At 41.9% G+C, this 20,421-nt stretch overlaps 1 protein-coding gene across 6 annotated transcripts in view; it reads right to left on the bottom strand.

Annotated features, from left to right (window-relative positions):
* The window catches only part of ULK4 (unc-51 like kinase 4), a 161,618-nt gene that overhangs the window by 102,697 nt on the left and 38,500 nt on the right, over window positions 1-20,421 (bottom strand). For all 6 annotated transcript variants that reach the window (XM_083404656.1, XM_083404654.1, XM_083404658.1 and 3 more), the window contains exons 21-25: window positions 15,816-15,998; window positions 10,444-10,571; window positions 8,308-8,441; window positions 3,996-4,117; window positions 1,838-1,894 (exon numbers count right to left, since the gene is read on the bottom strand). In XM_083404656.1, coding sequence (XP_083260782.1) covers window positions 1,838-1,894; window positions 3,996-4,117; window positions 8,308-8,441; window positions 10,444-10,571; window positions 15,816-15,998 — 624 coding nt within the window. The remainder of the gene's footprint in view (window positions 1-1,837; window positions 1,895-3,995; window positions 4,118-8,307; window positions 8,442-10,443; window positions 10,572-15,815; window positions 15,999-20,421) is intronic.

Raw genomic sequence — 20,421 nt, 5'->3', positions numbered from 1 at the left:
CCTCTGATAAAAACCAAAGTAATCAAATATTTAAGAGAAGAGAAAGCTTTGCATTTTATTTTTTTACATGAGCTTACAACTTATTATAATGGTGGTTCTAAAAATATTTCCTTCACAAACATTTCAGTGTCTCTGTGAAATCATACAATGCTGCAGCTAAATAATTTATATTTTCTTGGCATTAAAGGAACACAACAAAAGTGAACATGAGGTCCATACTGCTTCCATTAGGAAGTACTGTAGTCTCCTGTATAAGTAAATCATTAATTTAAGCACCTGTTACTGAAACATGTGTACTCACCATATTTGGTTTCAAAGGAAAAAATGGTACTCTTAGAATAGAGTCATTTCACAGCAGCTGTTGCAGACATGGTGAAAACTAACAATACAATGCAGAAGTACTACTTCATTTTAACTGCAGCACTCTGGAGCATTGGGAATCCCAATACAGATTTTATTGTTAATATCAAAGCTAGCATGCTGATGCTGTATGTGACAAATCTCAGCTTTCTAGTTTATGCAACTTAGCATTTCATCAACTAAACATAATACAACTGTCCTAGCAAGAAAAATAATATAACTCTTGCAGGTTGTATCTTTATTACACAAAATAATATTTCAAAGTAAATACAATATTAAATTGAACGAGCTATGAAGAATGATCTAAAAATTCTGTTCATAATTCCATCTAAAACATTGCTAGACAAAGAAACACTAAACAAAAGAATATAATAATTACATTGTGCTCAAAATCTCTTTTTTAAAAAAATAAAAACTCAGCCCACTCACTTCTCTTATCCTTAATTAAGCTAGCCTTAAGTTTTGCTTAACCTGATGTAAGTGAAAGAGGGATTTCTGGTAGGTCAACAAAGGCTATATAAAGTTTATGAAGCTCCAACAGCAACTGTGTAGAAGTTGGCAGCAAAAGGAATAGAAAGGTAATGTATGCTGATTCTGATCATAGGGGTGCTGTGGTCCTAAGATTATTAGCTGTGACTATGGGTGAACTTGTTTAACAGAGAACTGTCTTATGGAAGGACAGGTACAAGAGATAAAAGGAAGATGAGTTGCTGTGGGCTGTCTTTGGACATGTGATGTTCAGTAGAAAACAGGCTACCTGATGTGTAACAGCAGAACCTAATGTAACATGCATAGACAGTTTAGTGCAGTTCTCTAAAACATTATAGATTTCAACGTCAGAGTTCTTCTTGAGGGGGTCCTTAACTAAATATGTTTTTAAAGTATATACATTATGTGTGGGGAGGAAGTAACACTATTATATTTTTCTTGAACATGCATATTTCAGAAGGGAATCATGTATCACTGAGTTAAATTAAAAAGGTAAAGGTACCCCTGACCATTAGGTCTAGTCGCAGACAACTTTGGGGTTGCGGCGCTCATCTCGCTCTATAGGCCGAGGGAGCCAGTGTTTGTCTGCAGGTAGCTTCCAGGCCATGTGGCCAGCATGACTAAGCCGCTTCTGGTGAACCAGAGCAGCACACGGAAACGCCGTTTACCTTCCCACTGGAGCGGTAGCTATTTATCTACTTGCACTTTGACATGCTTTCAAACTGCTAGGTTGGCAGGAGCAGGGACCGAGCAACGGGAGCTCACCCCGTCACGTGGATTCGAACCGCCAACCTTCTGATCGGCAAGCCCTAGGCTCTGTGGTTTAGACCACAGCGCCACCCGCGTCCCTTTTATGTTAAATTAATATATATCTAATACATAGTAAAATAATAACTACTAAAATTGTAGGTATTCCATTTTGCATATAGCTTGTTTTTGTATTAGTTATATGTATGCATGTTCTCCACAACCTGAAACCATTACTTACCAGCAAAGTTCCATAGCTGCACAGAAACTCCTCAGTTACAATTTGGGGACGAAATACCTATGAGATATATAACGTTGAAAAATAATAAGTACTTGGAAAACATGGTAAATATGCTGTAGCATGCAGTAAAATTGAAAATGACATTTTTGAGTCACAGTTGATTAGTAATAGACAGATAATACAATAGTTGGAGCTTTTCAATTTAGAAAAAAGTTAAGTAAGGCAAGGAACATGATAAAGATATATAAAATTATGCATGTTTTAGAGAAAGTGGACAGGGAGAATTTTTTTCTCTCTCTTCTGATGCTAGAATTCAGTATCAACTGAAGCTCAACTGTGGAAGTTTCAGAATAGACAAAATGAGTTATTTCTTCACATACTGCATAGTTCTAAAGAGTTCCCTACCACAAGATGTGGCGAAAAGAGCAACTTAAATGGCTTTAAAATGGAATAAGGGACATTTGTTGAGGATAAGGGTAATTTTGGCTACTTGTTAATTATGGCTATATGCATGTTCAGGATCAGAGGTAGCACATCACTAAACACCAGTTGCTACTGTATTCATGTCCAGCTTGATGGCTTCCCATAGGTACCTGGCTGGCTGCTCTTGGAAACAGGATTGTTTGATTAGATTGGTCTGATCCAATGGGGATTTTCTTATGTTTTTATGTATGACCAGTATGAATGAATCACATTAGAATGTGACAGAGATGAAAGGAGCAACTTGACATAACAGCGTTAGGGCTTATATAAGGGCTTCAGTGTTACAATGTGAAGCTGACTCTCCTTCCCTATCTTCATCCAAAACAGTGGGGGAGCATATGCCCACGCTGTCCGGGGTGGGAGCGCGGGGTGAGCCCCTGAGGGATGCGGAGGGCACCCTCCAGTGTGCAACAGTTCAGGGTAGGAGAGGGGTGGGGAAGCTGCTGCCCACTCTTCCCCTGATCTCTGCAGTTGGGTCAGAAGTGAGTCAGCGCCACAGCTGACACCGCCGGGCGCAAGGTGTACTGCAGCCTAGGGTGGGCGGTACCACTGCCACCGACCTGCCTGCTCTCCTGTTTATTCTGGTGTGGAGCCAGGCTGCAATGAAGGAGCCTGCTGTGGGGATGCCTATTTGCACCCCCTCTAAAAATTGTGCCTGGGGGCCACAGCACCCACCACACTATGCCTCTGATCCAAAATACTACATACTGTGAGATTTCCAATACAGTGGTGCCTTGATTTACAACCATAATCTGTTCCGGAGGTCCAGTTGTAAACCAAAACAGGTTGTAACCCAAGGTGTGCTTTCGCCAATGCCCCCCCCCCCAAATTGGTTGTAATCCAATAAATTGGGTTCTAATCAAAAAAAAAAAAAGGGACACGCACTTCCGGGTTTGACGTGGTTGTAATCCAAAATGGTTGTTATCCAAAGCAGTTGCAAACCAAGGTACCACTGTAGAGGGGTGCCAGGAGCAATGGCAGGTAGAAACATGGTGCACTCTCTTTACTGCCCTCTGCTTTCATTTTATTAAAGCAATGTTTTAGATGAGTTCTGTGAAGTTTGAGAAGGCTGTCTCTCCCACTTTTCCACCCATCACCCTCTTTCAGAGCACTGCACCTGTCCACCTCTTGTGTCAACTGGTACTTTATACTACTCCTTGGCTCCGTCTGGAGCAGACACTTTCCCACCCAAATGTAGCACTGAAGGAGAGAGTTAAAAAGGCTTGTGTCCTGCCAGATCCCTGCATGACTTATGGGGCAAATGTCTTGCACATTTTCTCCTTCTGCCCAGATGGCTCACTTCCACACTAACAGAAATGCAACAGGAAGAGAACGGGGAGGGTGGGGGGTGGAGTTGGGAGCAGAATGTGCTGCTCTCTATGTCACTGTACAGACTGGTGAGACCCTGGTCTTCATGTGCTCCACTCATACTTGATGTAGAACTGGAGAGGGCGGGCAGCAGGGTTGGAGAAACAAGCCACAAAACCATGATATGCTTCACTTTAATTAGCAGAATAAAATGAAAGTGCAAGAACTCTGTAAGAAAACTCACTGGCATCGATTAATGCCAATCTACAACAAGGCAACATTATGGACTATAGCCAATAAAGTGGAAAATGCAAACAACCCAGAAACCAGTAACAGTCTTCATTTTCTGTTCTTTAACAAATTATACCTGGGATGTCACAAGATGAAGTACCACAGGCATCATTGGAAGGCAACCTTTCAGCTGCTTAGCTTGAATTGTTGATGGATGTTTACGTCCTGATACATTTGCTAAAGCAGAAAGAATGTCACCTACAAAGCACAAATTTCATGATATTAGCAAGTTTGTAGTCCTTTGCAGTTATTGAGAATAAGCTCCACTTAACAGTTAGACTTTCTTCCGAGAAAGTCTGGGCTGGTACAAACTGAACTCCTGTGGTGTCAGACACTGTGATTGCAATGGAGCACGAGCATCCTGCTGTCTGCCATTTGGCTGGGGCTATTATGAAGTAAGAGGAGCACCTTCATGTCCTATTTATAATTATATCTATTTATAATTATTATCTGCTAACTGAAAGGGAAAGCTGTAAGATATAACTCCCTTCTGCAATGGATAACATTTTTTTACAGAGTAGCATTGTTCCAGTTATGTAATACCCTCCAAATATGTTCATTAATAAATCATATCGGTGTCTGAATTTTTAATACAGTACAAGTTTATTGTAGAAGGTCCCAGCTAAAATTGAATTTTTCAGGTTTTCAGTATTTTAACATTGTATGCGATGCTCCACTACTGGTGCTCTAAATAAAGAAACAGGCTTACTTTAGTGCTACCTCATTATCTTATGACCAGAAGTAGAGGCTAGCCCACTAGGGCTACTAGGGCTCCCTCCCAAGGAAAATGTCAAGCATCCTCCAAAATCTCAAAGCCACATGTTTTTTCCTGTTGCACAAACCTTTCATACTTCTACTTGAACTCCAAGATGTTCTGCAAACATTTCTGTCAACCTATTGTTCTCTGACCAATCAAGTATTTACAGAACTCAGCTATACTATTGGATTAGGATCGGCTATTGCAAAGAGATCCCTCTCGTGTGTCTCTAAGCAGAAAAACCATATGACTGACTGGACTGTCTGAAATTCAGCCCACTATGAAGGCGTCAACTCCATCTGTTATGAGGTTAATCATCAACCTCAGTATTGACCTAGTGGGGCTGCCTTGAAGGGTAGTTAGAGCAGACACAGAGCTGTTTCCTAAATGGCCCATTCCTCAAAATACATTCTTTGCTGCTAGCCAGAAGAAGGGCGTGGTTGCTAGTTTGAGCAGCTCAGTTTATAATTATATTGATTAAGAGAGTGCAATGGTGGAGTATATGTTTTTTGCTTAATCATTTGCAGTTATTTTTGTGAATGGGGGGATAACTGCTCACTAGATAAGCCCCAGAACCTCCTAACACCCATACCAGGTCTAGTGAACACCAGCCACCACTGATGCTGTGTGTGTGTATCTCAGTATTAAACTCAGGCTACAAGTTGATCAACCCCTAAGACACCAAATAGGCAAAATAGACAATGCCCTTTGGCCACACCTCTTAGAACCCAGGTGGGCAGAGTTGCTACTCAACATGCAGACAGATACTCCAACAGGTATAGGTGACTCAAGCAGTCTCTCACAGGTAATATTGTTTAAATTACAGAAAATAGTTTTCTTAGGTAGAATCCAATAGTGCAATCCTGGCACAGCAACACAGTGTTGGCAAAAGGTCTCAGAGCCAAATGATATTTCATTAAGTAGGTAATCTGGCCTTGCATGTCTGTTTTTCTTTTCAAAATAGCAGCTGGCAGGGCAGTTAAAAATATAAAATCACAAAAGTGCATAACACAGTTACAAACAAAGCAATACCCCACTGCTGAGGAGGGGGAGAACCATGTGTGGCACCTTGAAAAAAATAATAATGGAATAAATAAGACACCAGGATTGGGACTGCATGTCCAAGACGGCTAATTGAACCCTCATTCAAAATTCCTGATGAAAATCATTATAACACCTGTCAAGCTGACACAGGAAGGAATCTGTCATTGATGGGTGATCTATTTTTTATTTTTGCCTGGGGAATGGTACGGTCCTGACAATATTTCTGTGGGTTCTGGCTTCTGTCAAGGTGTTCCGCTGAGCCAGAAAGCGGTTAAGTCATGCTGGCCACACGACCCAGAAAGCTGTCTGTGAACAAACGCCAGCTCCCTCAGCCTGAAAGCAAGATGAGCACCGTAACCCCATAGTCACCTTTGATTGGACTTAAATGTCCAGGGGTCCTTTACCTTTTACCCCTACCATGAGAAAACAGCTATTAATTTAACAAGAAAAAGCAGACATGCAAGGGAGAACAATATATTTAACATGAAGTGTAGTTGGACTCTCAGTGCTGGCACAAGGTAACCTGTAAGTTTCCAGTGACATCCATCACCGGACTCAGCATCAAACTGCAGCCACTACCTTTCCTATGCTGGAGCCACAGAACAACTCCTATGCTGCACTGGTGAAAAGACTAATGGAATACAAGATACCTTTCTGACACCATTGCACTGATTCCTGTTGGGTCCCTGCTAAATGAGGACATGCCTGAGAATTCTCTGAAAGGACATGCCGTGAAGCAGCAAAACTCATCGTTTGTACTGCTAAAGCTCAGATAAAAAAGAGGTTAACCAGTTTTTAATAAGCATTGTTATAGTTTACATGATTTAGGTTTGAAAAATGTACATCCGAAATGTGTTTCTACTTTTTAAAAATAAGTACTTTAATATATGTGGTTTACAGCTACATCTGCTGGAAGAGACTGAAATTTCAATATTGTTTACATGCAAATCGTCCTCTCAAATCTACAAAAAACTAGATCATCAATTGAACACTTTTCAATTTAGTTTTATTTGCCAATTTGATTATTTTGGACATTAAAGGGCCTTCTCGATAGTGACGCCCGCCCTGTGGAACACCCTCCCATCAGAAACTACTACCTGACTTTTAGAAAACATCTGAAGGCAGCCCTGTTTAGGGAAGTTTTAAATATTTAATGATTTAACGTGTTCTTAATATTCTATTGGAAGCCACCCAGAGCCAGATGGGCGGGGTATAAATAAATGATCATCATCATTATGAAGGGTTAACTAAATATTATTCACAAAACACGTGTAAGAGAGCCCCATTTCTTTTGAAGGAAATGATGGGAGAAGCATGTTTGTGTCTTATCTTTGCCATTAAAACTGAATATAAATTAACAAAATGTTTATATCCTCACATATACGAGAAGATATCTTGGCACTGAATTATTGTTGTCAAGTTCTCTTAAACCTGCTGTTGCCCTATATATTCAGCAAGAATTCAAAACGCATTTCTTAATTATGACATTATGCCTCACTTAATTTCTTTAGCACTTGCTTTCTTGAATGAAATCCTTGTATATCAAGTAATGCTAAGATAATCTTGTAGCGCTCCAGCAAGTGGCAGCTTTGGGGCTCTCAAATGTCAGTGGTGCCCTATGCAATGCTAAAATTCAGTGCCCATCGCCTTCTGTGCTCTGTTCTACATCACTGCTGTGATGCCCTTTGTGGTGCCGGCAAAACTGCCTCTGCTCCAGCAGACTGGTGATGGTTGAGTCATGAAATAAAAATAAAATAAAAATAAAAATTTATTATTTATACCCCATCCATCTGGCTGGGTTTCCCCAACCACTCTGGGCAGCTCCCAACAGAGTATTAAAAACACAGTAAGACATAAAAAACACTAAACACAGGGTGGGCACCACTACCAAGAAGGCCCTCTGCCTGGTTCCCTGTAACCTCACTTCTTGCGGGGGGGGGGGGACCTTCAGAAGGCCCTTGGAGTTGGACCTCAGTGTCTGGGCTGAGCGATGGGGGTGGAGACGCTCCTTCAGGTATACTAGGCTGAGGCCGTTTAGGGCTTTAAAGGTCAGTACCAACACTTTGAATTGTCCTCGGAAACATCCTGGGAGCCAATGTAGGTCTTTCAGGACCAGTGTTATATGGTCTTGGTGGCCACTCCCAGTCACCAGTCTAGCTGCCAAATTCTGGATTAATTGTAGTTTCCGGGCCACCTTCAAAGGAAGATGCTGGGATCATGGATGTCGAAGCTGATGTCGTAGTTCCACTCTAAATGTGGGCGAGGAGGGAGCAGCTGCAGTGGGGGAAGCTCCCCAAGAAACTGTAGAGCCTACTACCCTTTCTCCACCATTTCCAATTATAATGGTGGAATGCAATCCAGCAAATTCATTCCTATTACCACAGGACCACAACTGTAGCCCTCTAATACTTCTCCCATTACAGCATGTTATCTTTCCTACTGTAACTCATGCCATTACTGCTTTTGGAATGTCAGCGTCTTGAGGCAAGAACTGTGTTTGCTTTTGTCATTAATCCTCTACAGTGCTTCACAAGAAAAGAGCAAAAGGGACCTCTACCTCCTTTTATAGCGAGGCAGCAGAATTTACCTAGAATTTGTGGCAGCTCCTGCACAATGTGATAGATGAGAAGATCCAGGCATTTTGACAGGTATTCATTGCTGCTTTGCTGCTCTTTTCCTGGCATGGCCTTTCTGCTGTCTCTTTCAATGTACATCACCAATCTACACACATAGAAATTCATCTTATATAACAAAACAATGATACTTCTCTCAAAAGATCGCTACAAGAATTTTCATAAGGCAGCATAGCCCTTTCTGGAGCCCTCCAGATGTTTTGGCCATGTTGGCTGAAGCTGATGGGAACTGCTACCCAAAAAATCTAGAGGGCAGTGGGTTGGTGAAGGCTATCATGTGAGTGGGTATAGGATTGCAGCATGGCATATAAACATATAAATCTATTCTACATAAGTGAATCTTCATTGCATGTAATTGTATCAACTTGTTTTCACATTCTAGACTGAAGAGGAATAAAAGTCCTTCTTTAACAAGTTAATTTATAATTTCTTCATTCCACAGAAAGTAATACTAAATCTTACAGGCTTTAATTGGCTGAGTAATCCCTTAGCATCTAAAAAAAACCTCCACTGTGATTGCTATTCATTCAGGAAGAGAATCACTTCAATAGACCCTTAGGCAATGGTGAAACAGAATGCATAGCAAAGAGAATATATACAGTGGTACCTCGGGTTACATACGCTTCAGGTTACATATGCTTAAGGTTACAGACTCTGCTAACCCAGAAATAGTACCTCGGGTTAAGAACTTTGCTTCAGGATGAGAACAGAAATCGCATGGCGGTGGCACGGCAGCAGCAGGAAGCCCCATTAGCTAAAGTGGTGCTTCAGGTTAAGAACAGTTTCAGGTTAAGAACGGACCTCCGGAACGAATTAAGCACTTAACCCAAGGTACCATTGTATTTTAAATTTTACTATGTTTTTTTGAATGTTTCACATTTGAAAATGCTTTGGCTATACGTGTGATGACTCACACATCTAAAAAGCCAACAGTAGGTCAAAAGAAGTAAGCAAGCCTGATAATAGCACCAAACCTTAGTTTGGTGTTATATCTGAACCAACTTTAATACAGATGCAGCGATCTAAAACTGATTGCGCAGTCTTTGAAACAATTTACTGATTTTAACATTTTAAACAACTTCTTCTAGACTTTATTTCTAATGAAGTTTAAGCACTGCAAGTAGGAACAAAGCAAAAAGTCCATCGAGCTAATTATCAGTCAGTGAGAAGTTATGGTATAAGCAAAAGCAGGATGGAGAGAAATTAGAAGCTAGTAACCAGCTAGGGCAAGGCAAGTATATAGTAAGAAAAGGACAAAGAAAAGAAGCAACAGAAAGTATGTTCAAAGTGGCTTGCATGGCGGGGTGGAGCTGCAACAATAGCCCCCAGAGAGCAGCACTGCTGCCACTGGCGGAAGAAGAGCGGACGGGGGGAGCGCACCGCCCCTGGCCCCGCAATCCCGGTGGGGTGCCATTGTGCCACACCCCGGGACATGCACCACGCCCCCAGGATGCGCCCCACCCCCACCTGCTCTCCACCCTCAGTGCCAGAGCATGAAGCTCCGCCATTGACTGCTGCCACTTACTAGCAAGGGGAGAGGAAAGGCAGTGATGAGGTTAGGCTGTATGGGCACAACTGCACCAAATTGGGTCTGCTGTTGCTGCCTCACAACCCTAACACCATTGCTACCTTGTCCCTACCAGTAAGCAGAAGGGACGGTGCTGCCGGGAGATTCAATATTGCAGCTCCCCCTGCCCAGACCAATAAGCTGCCAGTAACTGCATTAAGTTTTCCATTGTCAAATATCAGGTAGTGAGATTCAAAATGGGGCCTTGGACCAGGGCTTCCGATTTTCTTGGGCCATGCAAGAGCCGTATCAACACTTCACAGCTCAATTTCTGACTTGCTCAGAGTAGCTTGGCAGTCTTTCCCATGTCTATAAAGGTTTCTCCTTTGTTCTGATCAATCAGAGGATGATCACTCGGTACTAGTGATTTCACAGTTCTGCCTTGTAATCCACCAGATAAGCAACCATGCCGCCAGCATTGTAAGGTAACAAGTTTGTTGATAGAAACATGATACAATTCCCAGAGTAAAATTTTAACTGCACACACCTTTCGGTCCAATAATAGCTTGGAGCATCACTTTACCTCGCTTGGCAGCTCAGAAGAAGCATCTCTTTATTATTAATCAAAACTTGTAACAAGACTAGAAAAGCCTTTGCTCGAATGGAGGCAGAAGGACTTTCAAACATTCGAATAACTGTAGTCACAAGGTCCTGGTTGGAAAGTTGGAGGTGGGGGGTGGGGGGAGAGAGAAACACAGTTTCAATGAGAAGAATACATATAACTTGACTCTTCCCCTCTCCCTATCATTTTAAATTAAAATAGTGCATTACTAATGGTATTTTTTCACAAGTCAAAACTACAGAAGGAAATTGTGAGATAAAAGTTCTGCTATTTGTTAGCCAGTATCAGTTTACCATCCTTCATGGTATCTGCAGATGCCTGTCCTGCCGTGGTCCACCTTATAGACATCACCAGTTTTAGTCCACACAACCCACAGGTAGGAGGCTATGATTTCCCTTCAAATTGTTTTCCACACTTCTTTTTGTGACATCACAAACTGTAATGCAAACACTTTCCATGAAGTTGTGTCTTTCATGGAAACTGCATACACAATCTTCTGAAAACTAACAGATAACATCAAATTCCTCTTCTACTAAACGCAATGTAGTGAATAGACACAAGGGTGAACACAGCAAATGAATGCACAAATTAAAAGGTGCAATTCCAGTGTTAAAATTAAGGGCAGTTTAGCAGACCAAGTTGGCAACTCTTTATTTTATAAAACTGAAGATATTGATTTTTTGCAAATGTGTTACAAGATAAAAAAAACTTTATTGGCAGTGTTCTCTCAGACTATAAAGGGATGAATTCCTTTTTTTGAGATAAATTTCTGTTTTGTAAATTGTATTTTTCAAAATTCACATCCCCAAAGATCCCGTAAGCAGACAATAGTGATAAAGCAAAGAAAATCCTTAGCAATCCCATGTGACTTTGGATCGTTAGGCGGGAGGTATGCCTTTATACAGAAATATGAAAAGATGTACAGTCACTGTGTGGCATACTATGTAGGCTGGCAGGTAAATTAAACAGCAGGCCACAGACTTGTCATTATCTTTAATGTAACACAGAGGTCACTGGAACTCTCAAACTATAACATACAGAAGCAATACAGAAGGAAAAGGGGCTGGTAATTATATCAATAAATCTGTTGTTTAAAAAATATAATTGGGTGGTATTTTAATACGTTCTACAAATGACTTTTTAAAGTCTGAACTATAGGTAGCAATTCCAAAGCACAGGAAGAGACTTGGTCTCTTGCCTCCAATTCGTAATACACTAAACTAGATGTTCTCTAATGACTCTGAAGGGATTTATTTAATTAAATTTCTAAAATTATAGCCTCCCATGGAAATGGGGGAAGGGACAGGCAAAAGCTGACTTTTTATTTTCCTTCTGTCCACATCAGCACACAGATCCCTCTCCCCACTGATGATTCAAGAATTGGGAGATCCTGATGAATGGCCTGGGGGGCTGAGGGGTTTTTTCAGGGACTATCTGGACGAGGAAGAGTGGTGGCAGCCAGTAGTCCAGGAGGTACGTGAGGTGGAAGGGGACTTTGAACCAGGTTCAGACTGGTGGGACAGGGAGGAATCATCAATAGAGAGTGAAAGTGAAGGGGAGAGGCTTGAGGTAGTCACAGATGCTGATAAAGAAGGAGGAGGGATTGGGTCTCCTGCTTTGCAACACAGTCCTGATTCAAGAAAGAAGGGTCAAGAAAGGGCGAGAACAATTAAGAAAAGCTGAGGCACAGTGAAAAAATGCAAGGAGGGAGGTATAAATAAGGGAGGGAGAGGACAGAACTTTAGCTTCTGCAACTGACATGCTTATCTGATGGATGTGCTGTGTGCTGACTCCTTGATTACTGAGCAATAAAGTTAATTACTGCAAGCACTGTGCCTGGTTCTGCTTACAGTGTCAGACAACAGATGGAGGGGCTTTTCTGGCAGCCTGACAGGTTCACTGTGAAAAACTGGGTAGAAGGACCTTCAAAGGTAAGAATGTGGCATGTCTGTGCCATTCAGTTTCTGCATGTGCCTCGCCACAAACATGGTCAGAGAAAGTAATGTGTGGGATGTACGGAATCAGACAGACCAAGCATAGAAACAGGAAGCCTGAGTGAATCATGCCCTACTTCCTGACTAGCTGAAGACCCAACAACTGTGTCCAAACAAACCTCAAAGTATATTTCATGATCTGCATATTAACAATGTATGCAAAGTAGAAAGAAAATTATGGCCATTATTCAGATTTCCTGCACCCCACCAAACTACAAAGTGGTAGATTTCAAATAAATATATACTAATTATGCCAAGGATATACAGTGGTCTTTTACATTGGAAACTTCTATTATCTCAGTATGCAATTACCCTGAAATCTCTTGTATTCCATTACTCCTGAGATCTTTATAATAGTGAGATTTTTAAATGCTATAAATAAGAGTGTAAGTATAGTTTCCCTAAACTTTTTAAATTCTCCCCAAACCACCCACTTTAGTTTTTGTGTGAAGAGTAAACTATTCTTTATTATTGAAGAACTATAATAAAGTCCCAAAATAAATATTTTCTAAAATAAAAAAACAAAGCTACTCAAAAACAAAAACCATTTACCAACATCTAATCAAGTAATTACAGAGATTACAACCATTTTCATGGACTGATAACTGTGGGGGTTTTTGTATGGTTAAGAAGAAGAGTCCAGTTTACGAAAAAGTTTTTTCTGCTTATTTCACTTACAAATTGGCCTAAGGATAGCATAATCGCAGTACAACTTTAGCTGCAATTGTTGCACTCTTTTTTTTCTTTTGGATGCCTGGGAAGGCATACTACAGCTCACTGAATTTATTGAATTTCAGCAGCAATTCAAGTATAGATTAGTTCTACCTCTTGGGACTTGGAAAAGAAATCATATCAACTTCTCTGCTTCATTATTTTATCTTCACCTTATTTCAGTTATTATTCCTTCTATTAGTGAAGTGGAGGGTGTCTGTTGATATTTATGTAGGTAGAACATTAGCACCCAGGCTTGGGGAAAGTATGTTATTTAAGAAAGGAAAGGAAAGGAGAATATCAGGTCCCAACAGCAAAACTGGAAAAAATAAGTCTGCATATGCAGGTATTTAAACAAAACAAATAAGATGAATTTTAACAGGGAGAAATGTAAAGTATTGCACTTGGGCAAAAAAAATGAGAGGCACAAATGCAAGATGGGTGACACCTGGCTTGAGAGCAATACATGTGAAAAGGATCTAGGAGTCTTGGTTGACCACAAACTTGACATGAGCCAACAGTGTGACGTGGCAGCTAAAAAAGCCAATGCAATTCTGGGCTGCATCAATAGGAGTATAGCATCTAGATCAAGGGAAGTAATAGTGCCACTGTATTCTGCTCTGGTCAGACCTCACCTGGAGTACTGTGTCCAGTTCTGGGCACCACAGTTCAAGAAGGACACTGACAAACTGGAACGTGTCCAGAGGAGGGCAACCAAAATGGTCAAAGGCCTGGAAACGATGCCTTGTGAGGAACGGCTAAGGGAGCTGGGCATCTTTAGCCTGGAGAAGAGGAGGTTAAGGAGTGATATGATAGCCATGTTCAAATATATAAAAGGATGTCACATAGAGGAGGGAGAAAGGTTGTTTTCTGCTGCTCCAGAGAAGCGGACACGGAGCAATGGATCCAAACTACAAGAAAGAAGATTCCACCTAAACATTAGGAAGAACTTCCTGACAGTAAGAGCTGTTCGACAGTGGAATTTGCTGCCAAGGAGTGTGGTGGAGTCTCCTTCTTTGGAGGTCTTTAAGCAGAGGCTTGACAACCATATGTCAGGAGTGCTCTGATGGTGTTTCCTGCTTGGCAGGGGGTTGGACTCGATGGCCCTTGTGGTCTCTTCCAACTCTATGATTCTATGATTTGTGCAGAAAAGTGAAGGGGTAAGCAGTGTGGAAAAAAGCCCAACAATGTCCTCTGGAGCTCAGGACATGGTCAATTGTACCCTCCTCGTAGCAAACCCTTCCAAACTGATTTGGAGAATCCATAAGCCATCAATCCTCCAGGAAGAGCTGCTGAAAATCTTATGAATAGCAGCAAAAGACACTTTCTTCTGGAGGCAAAAGCAGTGAAGAGGCTGATGCCAAGAAGCAAAAGGGGGGATGGGGGACAGGACTGGAGCCAAAATGGGAGCTTAGAGAAAGAGGGAGGATGCTACATGTTAGAGGCAACCACAAGGTATGCATGCAGACGTATGCAAGTCCTAAAAATTTAGCCCCTCAAAGGGAGAAAACCGCTCCCAAAACAGTTAAGTGGGGAGTGAGCAAACTTTAGAAAAGCCTAGGAAGTTCTTTTAACGTCTCAATCATAAAAACGGTCTAAGAATAGCAAAGTGAGTGCTGCTGGAGCCTCACAAGTGGAAAATACATATGGCTGGAACTTTGTTTCTCTTTCTAGGCAGGCATGCAGACCAACACAGCGGTGCACAGCAATATCACACAAGCAACATTTCAATAACTTTAGTAAGGTGACAATGGCAGCTAATATACAGTCCTACAAACATGGCAATACTAGTTAAGGTTTCACTAGGCTTCCCTGGACTTCTCTAGAGAAGGAGGAAATCTCTGTCAATTTCACCAGTGCTTTCTTTTTTACGTTACTGAGAATTCCTTCTACACTGGAGCAGAACTACATAAACACAACACAACACAACTACATGAACCGTGATACCAGTGCAAAGTGTGTGTGTGTGGGGGGGGGGAATCATACAGCTCAATGGCTAACATAGACCTCCCTGAATCAATCTGGTTTTTAACCAGCCACAGCAACTTTCCTCTGATGAGAACACCTTTCTTGTTGCTCTCCAATAAGGGGTTTCTGAAACCACATACCTGCCTGTCTGCTTATGAGACTGACTACAAGGTAGACTGTGGATACTGAGCACAGTTCCTTAGCTGTGGTTGCCCCCCTTCATATCTAATAATATCAGATGCAGGGCAGGAAAACCTCTTTTGTTTTTATTCTCTCTCATAATTTATTTGCTTCCATAGAGAAACATTCCCAAGGGTGGTAAAAAACAGCAATATACTCCACGTATCACTAGGCATCTAGGGCAGGGAGGAGGCAAGCAAAACACACCTCTCTTACTTTTTTTTGACCCCTGCTGTTTATGTTTGCAGTGCCACTATTTTATGATTTTTTTGTTTTTCTTGTATGATAATTTTTTGAAGATCACTTTAATGGAAAGGTCACTTATGCCTGTTTATTTAAAACTAAAATATGAACTGGCTACTGTAAAATTTATAGACGGTTTATAGAGATGTCTTTAAAATCTAGTACAGCACACAGTAACAGTCAATAAAAAAAGTTTATCAAAAATATTTGTAACACAAGAAAATGTTTAAAACAAACCTTTTCCTGAACCAGCCTTTGCAAATGGATTCCACATGACAACATAGCAGAGAACATAGTCATCATGTGCTGTTGAACTTTGCATATTCCAGTTGCAAGTGAATGTATCACTGCTGGTAATCCCACCTTTTCAATCACACTCTGGAAAACACTAGGTGAGTGACGAGTAATTTTGCATAACGCCTGTATAAAACAAAAAAACTCTGTTGAATGTTTTTAGTTTAATAAATGTAAATACATCCACCAACAGCATACAAATCAATATGGCTAACCTGATCCAAAATACCCACCCACCTCACTCACACACGAAAACAAAGATCACCACAGCCAATCACAAGCAAACAATCACACCCTAGGCCAACCCCAACCTCTCTCACCACCAAAGGAACACAAGTGAACAACACAAGCAACGCTGACACCAAACTCTACATACATTAAACGTAACAGAAACACCAACACCCGACCCCACCCCCATCCATCTTCCCTCTCTCCACCCCCCCTTTCTTTTTTCTTTTTTCTTCTTCTCCCCCTAATGCCTCAACAAATGAAACGGATTTGTAAAAATGTTACATGGGGGAAAAAATACAAGCCATTACACTTACTTCTGTAAAACAAGAAAATCCTTAATAAAATACTATGAAATAAATGTAAATACATACTTTGTAGCAATATTTTTTCTTTTAATTAAACTTATAGTCTAATTTATAGTCTTAAGAACCCTCAAAGCAGCTCTGAGGTTTCAGTAGTGAAACAACACTGTTTCCTAACTTGGCATTTGCTTTCTTCAAAAATCTGTGTTTAATTTTAACATGTTAAACAGTGTATTGAAATACAAAACAAATCATTGTTTAACTTGTCAGTTTGCATTTCTTAGTACAGAAAGTATTGATCTGATGTGTAGAGATCTTTCCAATTCTAATTCATTCAAGAGATTTCTGGAAGTTTCTGGAAGCTTCTCTGCATGAAAGAAGCTTCATGACTGTTTGGGTTATACCTTCAGAGAAGCTGAGTGTACAGATGGTTTGATCTGTTTCTCTTACCTCTTCCAATTCAAGTCATGCTGACTATAAATATAGGCCAGAAGGAGCCTGGGTTATACTTTCTCCTTCTATCTCTCTTCCTTCTGGTGTGGTGTTCTGTACATAGTGTGCTTAGTGCTAAGGTTTAGACATTATAAGTTACTGTAAGTGCTGCAACTGGAGTTTTATGGACTGTGCCAATCCTGAATGTATTGGATTTGTGACCATTATGCTCATTTGCCTTCAGTAGCAGGTAAAGCTCAAATGAAGTACAATTGCCTCTGGTCTTTTTGGGGGGAACTCTGCTATCTGTTTAAGTTTTTTCCTCTTCCGGCGCTCGCACAACCTAACTGTCTTCTATTTATTTCACCATGGCAGTTCCTGACATTGGGAGGCAGCCTATCAGCAGAGCTGCCTTCTGTTTCTCTTCATCCTGTAACACCAGAAACCCAGGTTTAAAAGAAATCAGGCTGGATATAATTACCGTATTTTTCGCACCAAAGGACGCACCGGACAATAGGACGCACCTTCTTTCAGAGGGGGGAGAACAAGAAAAAAAAATTCTCCCCCTCTCTGCCCAGCGCCCCTTCAGCGAAGCGGCAGGAGGCGCTGCGCAGAGAGGGGGAGAATCCCCCCCCCGTTTTCCCGCTCTAAAACAAGGTGCCGTTTAAGGTGCGTTCAGGCGGCTACCTTGGAAGCCTGGAGAGCGAGAGGGGGTCAGTGCACACCGACCCCTCTTGCTCTCCAGGCTTCAGGTTCCTTTCAACCTGCTCTATGGGGCTGGCGGGGGGAAGCCCACCACCAGCCCCAAAGAGCAGGTCAGAGAGCAGTAGAAAGGCGCAGCGGAGAGGCTGCTGCCATAGTCGCACGTCACTTCTCCAGCTGGGAGAGGGTCGTGCGGCCATGGCTGCTTTAGCCCCGTGCGCGCTCTCCCGTCTGGAGAGGTGTCGGGTGGCTATAGAGGTTCCTGCTATAGCCCTCCGTCACCTCTCCAGCAGGGAGAGGGTCGCGGGGGGGGGGGGCTGCTTTAGCCCCGTGCGCGCTCTCCCTGCTGGAGAGGTGTCGGGCGGCTATAGAGGTTCCTTCTATAGCCGCCCCTCACCTCTCCAGCAGGGAGAGGGTCGCGGGGGGGCTGCTTTAGCCCCGTGCGCGCTCTCCCTGCTGGAGAGGTGTCGGGGGTCTATAGAGGTTCCTGCTATAGCCGTCCGTCACCTCTCCAGCAGGGAGAGGGTCGGGGGGGGGCACTGCTTTAGCCCCGTGCGCGCTCTCCCTGCTGGAGAGGTGTCGGGGGGCTATAGAGGTTCCTGCTATAGCCGTCCGTCACCTCTCCAGCAGGGAGAGGGTCGCGGGGGGGGGGCTGCTTTAGCCCCGCGCGCGCTCTCTCTGCTGGAGAAGTGTCGGGGGGCTATAGAGGTTCCTGCTATAGCCGTCCGTCACCTCTCCAGCCGGGAGAGGGTCGCGGGGGGCTGCTTTAGCCCCGCGCGCGCTCTCCTGGCTGGAGAGGTGAGGGGCGGCTATAGAGATTCCTTCCATAGCCGCGCGTCACCTCTCCAGCCGGGCAAGGGTCGCGGGGCTATGGCGTCTTCGCTCCATAGGACGCACACACATTTCCCCTTCATTTTTGAAGGGGAAAAAGTGCGTCCTATGGTGCGAAAAATACGGTAAGCCTTATTCCAGCAAAGCAATGGGAACAGTCTCCTTTCTTTAACTACTTAAGCATCCCTTAGTTGTTTATATTTGTTACTTGACCTGTGTTGCTTATACCTTTCCTTTAATTAAGGTTCCATATTGGTAAGGTAAAAGATAAAGGACCCCTGGAAGGTTAAGGCCAGTCAAAGGTGACCCAGGGGGTTGCGGTGCTCATCTCGCTTTCAGGCCAAGGAAGCCAGCGTTTGTCCACTGACAGCTTTCTAGGTCATGTGGCCAGCAGGACTAAACCGCTTCTGGAGCAACGGGACATCTTGACAGAAACCAGAGCACACGGAAATGCCGTTTGCCTTCCCGTCGCAGCAGTATCTATTTATCTACTTGCACTGGCATTTTCAAACTGCTAGGTTGGCAGGAGCTGGGGCACTGTGGTCTAAACCACTGAGCCTCTTGGGCTTGCCGATCGGAAGGTCGGCGGTTCGAATCCCTGCGACGGAGCGAGCTCCCGTTGCTCTTCCACATTGGACATAGACATATATACAGTATGCCTATTCAATTTTAAGAAGAAAACCTTGTTGTATGGTGAAACAGAGGCCGCTGTAAAATGCTATGGTGGCTCCCAGTCAGAATTGAGAGGGTTGGCAGAGGAGTTCCATCTGAAATCTTGGCAACATTGTTTGGGATCCTATTTTAGATTAAAGTTTGTATGAAATTGTATTTCTTTTGGAAACTTAGTGAAGTTCAACAGTAACAAAAATAATAAGAAATAAAAAATAGTAAGCCACAGACCATTTCTACATTAATATTTTGCATAAGGCCACCCACTTGGATCTACTGACAGCTCCTCAACTCAACTGCACATATGTACATGTAGAAGACTATTAGATTTTTAGTGAGCTGACAAACCATGAGCTTCCCTTCAAGAATGAATTAGCCCACATTTCAGTAGCTTTATGCTTGCATGGGGGAGCTATTAAAAAGATTTAAAGGATTATAGCTTCAAACGGATTTTGACTAACAAGGGCAAACATATGCTACTTATTTAGAGGCAAATCATAACAATCCATCTTTGTAATAATGATTCTAAAATTTAATAGAATAATTTTGGATTCTGACACTAGCAAGATGATGAAAGATTCAGTCTTGTTAGAGGGTATGTCTGTGACACATACCTGAGGCAGGTTACACTGCAAAGCAAACAGAAAATGTTGTGACATAGTTCTGGATTATCAACCATGACAGATAAGACTGCAGAGGGCAGTGATATTTGCTATTCAACCCACAGGCTACATACCTAGTACTTCTGGCATAAAGACTTTCCTAAATACATTTTTATTATTGATTTAAGAAATAATAACACCACCAGCATGATTCTTTTAATATAAACATTGCTCTAAGAAAACACAGTGTCTACTTTCTCCAAGTAAACTTGCCAAAGCTATCAGGGGAAACTTCTCAAAATACTACATAAAAATGTCATAACTTAATTTAATTTTTAGGGGGGAAGGGATAGAAAACTACAAGGCAAGCCCTATAGGAAAACTGTATTATACAAAAACACTGTAGCCTAAATGCAGAAAATGGCATTAGTTTATGAGGAGGTTTCAAATCAGCATACAGCATATTCAGTTTGACCTGTTAAAGTGGTACCTTAACTTTTCTTATTGCATTAAAAACAAGGATAATTCCAGTGATAATTCCCCTAATTTTCTGTTCAAATAAAATTAAAATGAGATTTTCAACTTTGTAATTCTAAAATGCATATTGAAAACGTAAGGTTTTTATTTAGCTATCCAGATGCAATAAAGTAAACGGGGGGGAAACATCAGAAGTAACTCATTTTTACTTTTGGCTTATTTTAATAAAAACAAATTACTTTGAAAAAAGGGTAGAAAATAAAACCTCAAATTCGGACTACATTTTAGTTGCTATTTACAATA

The sequence above is a fragment of the Podarcis tiliguerta genome (assembly GCF_965153285.1).
Source record: "Podarcis tiliguerta genome assembly, chromosome: 12".
Taxonomy (NCBI): domain Eukaryota; kingdom Metazoa; phylum Chordata; class Lepidosauria; order Squamata; family Lacertidae; genus Podarcis; species Podarcis tiliguerta.
The sequence above is the reverse complement of the archived record's forward strand: the minus strand, read 5'-3'. Positions and strand labels throughout refer to the sequence as shown.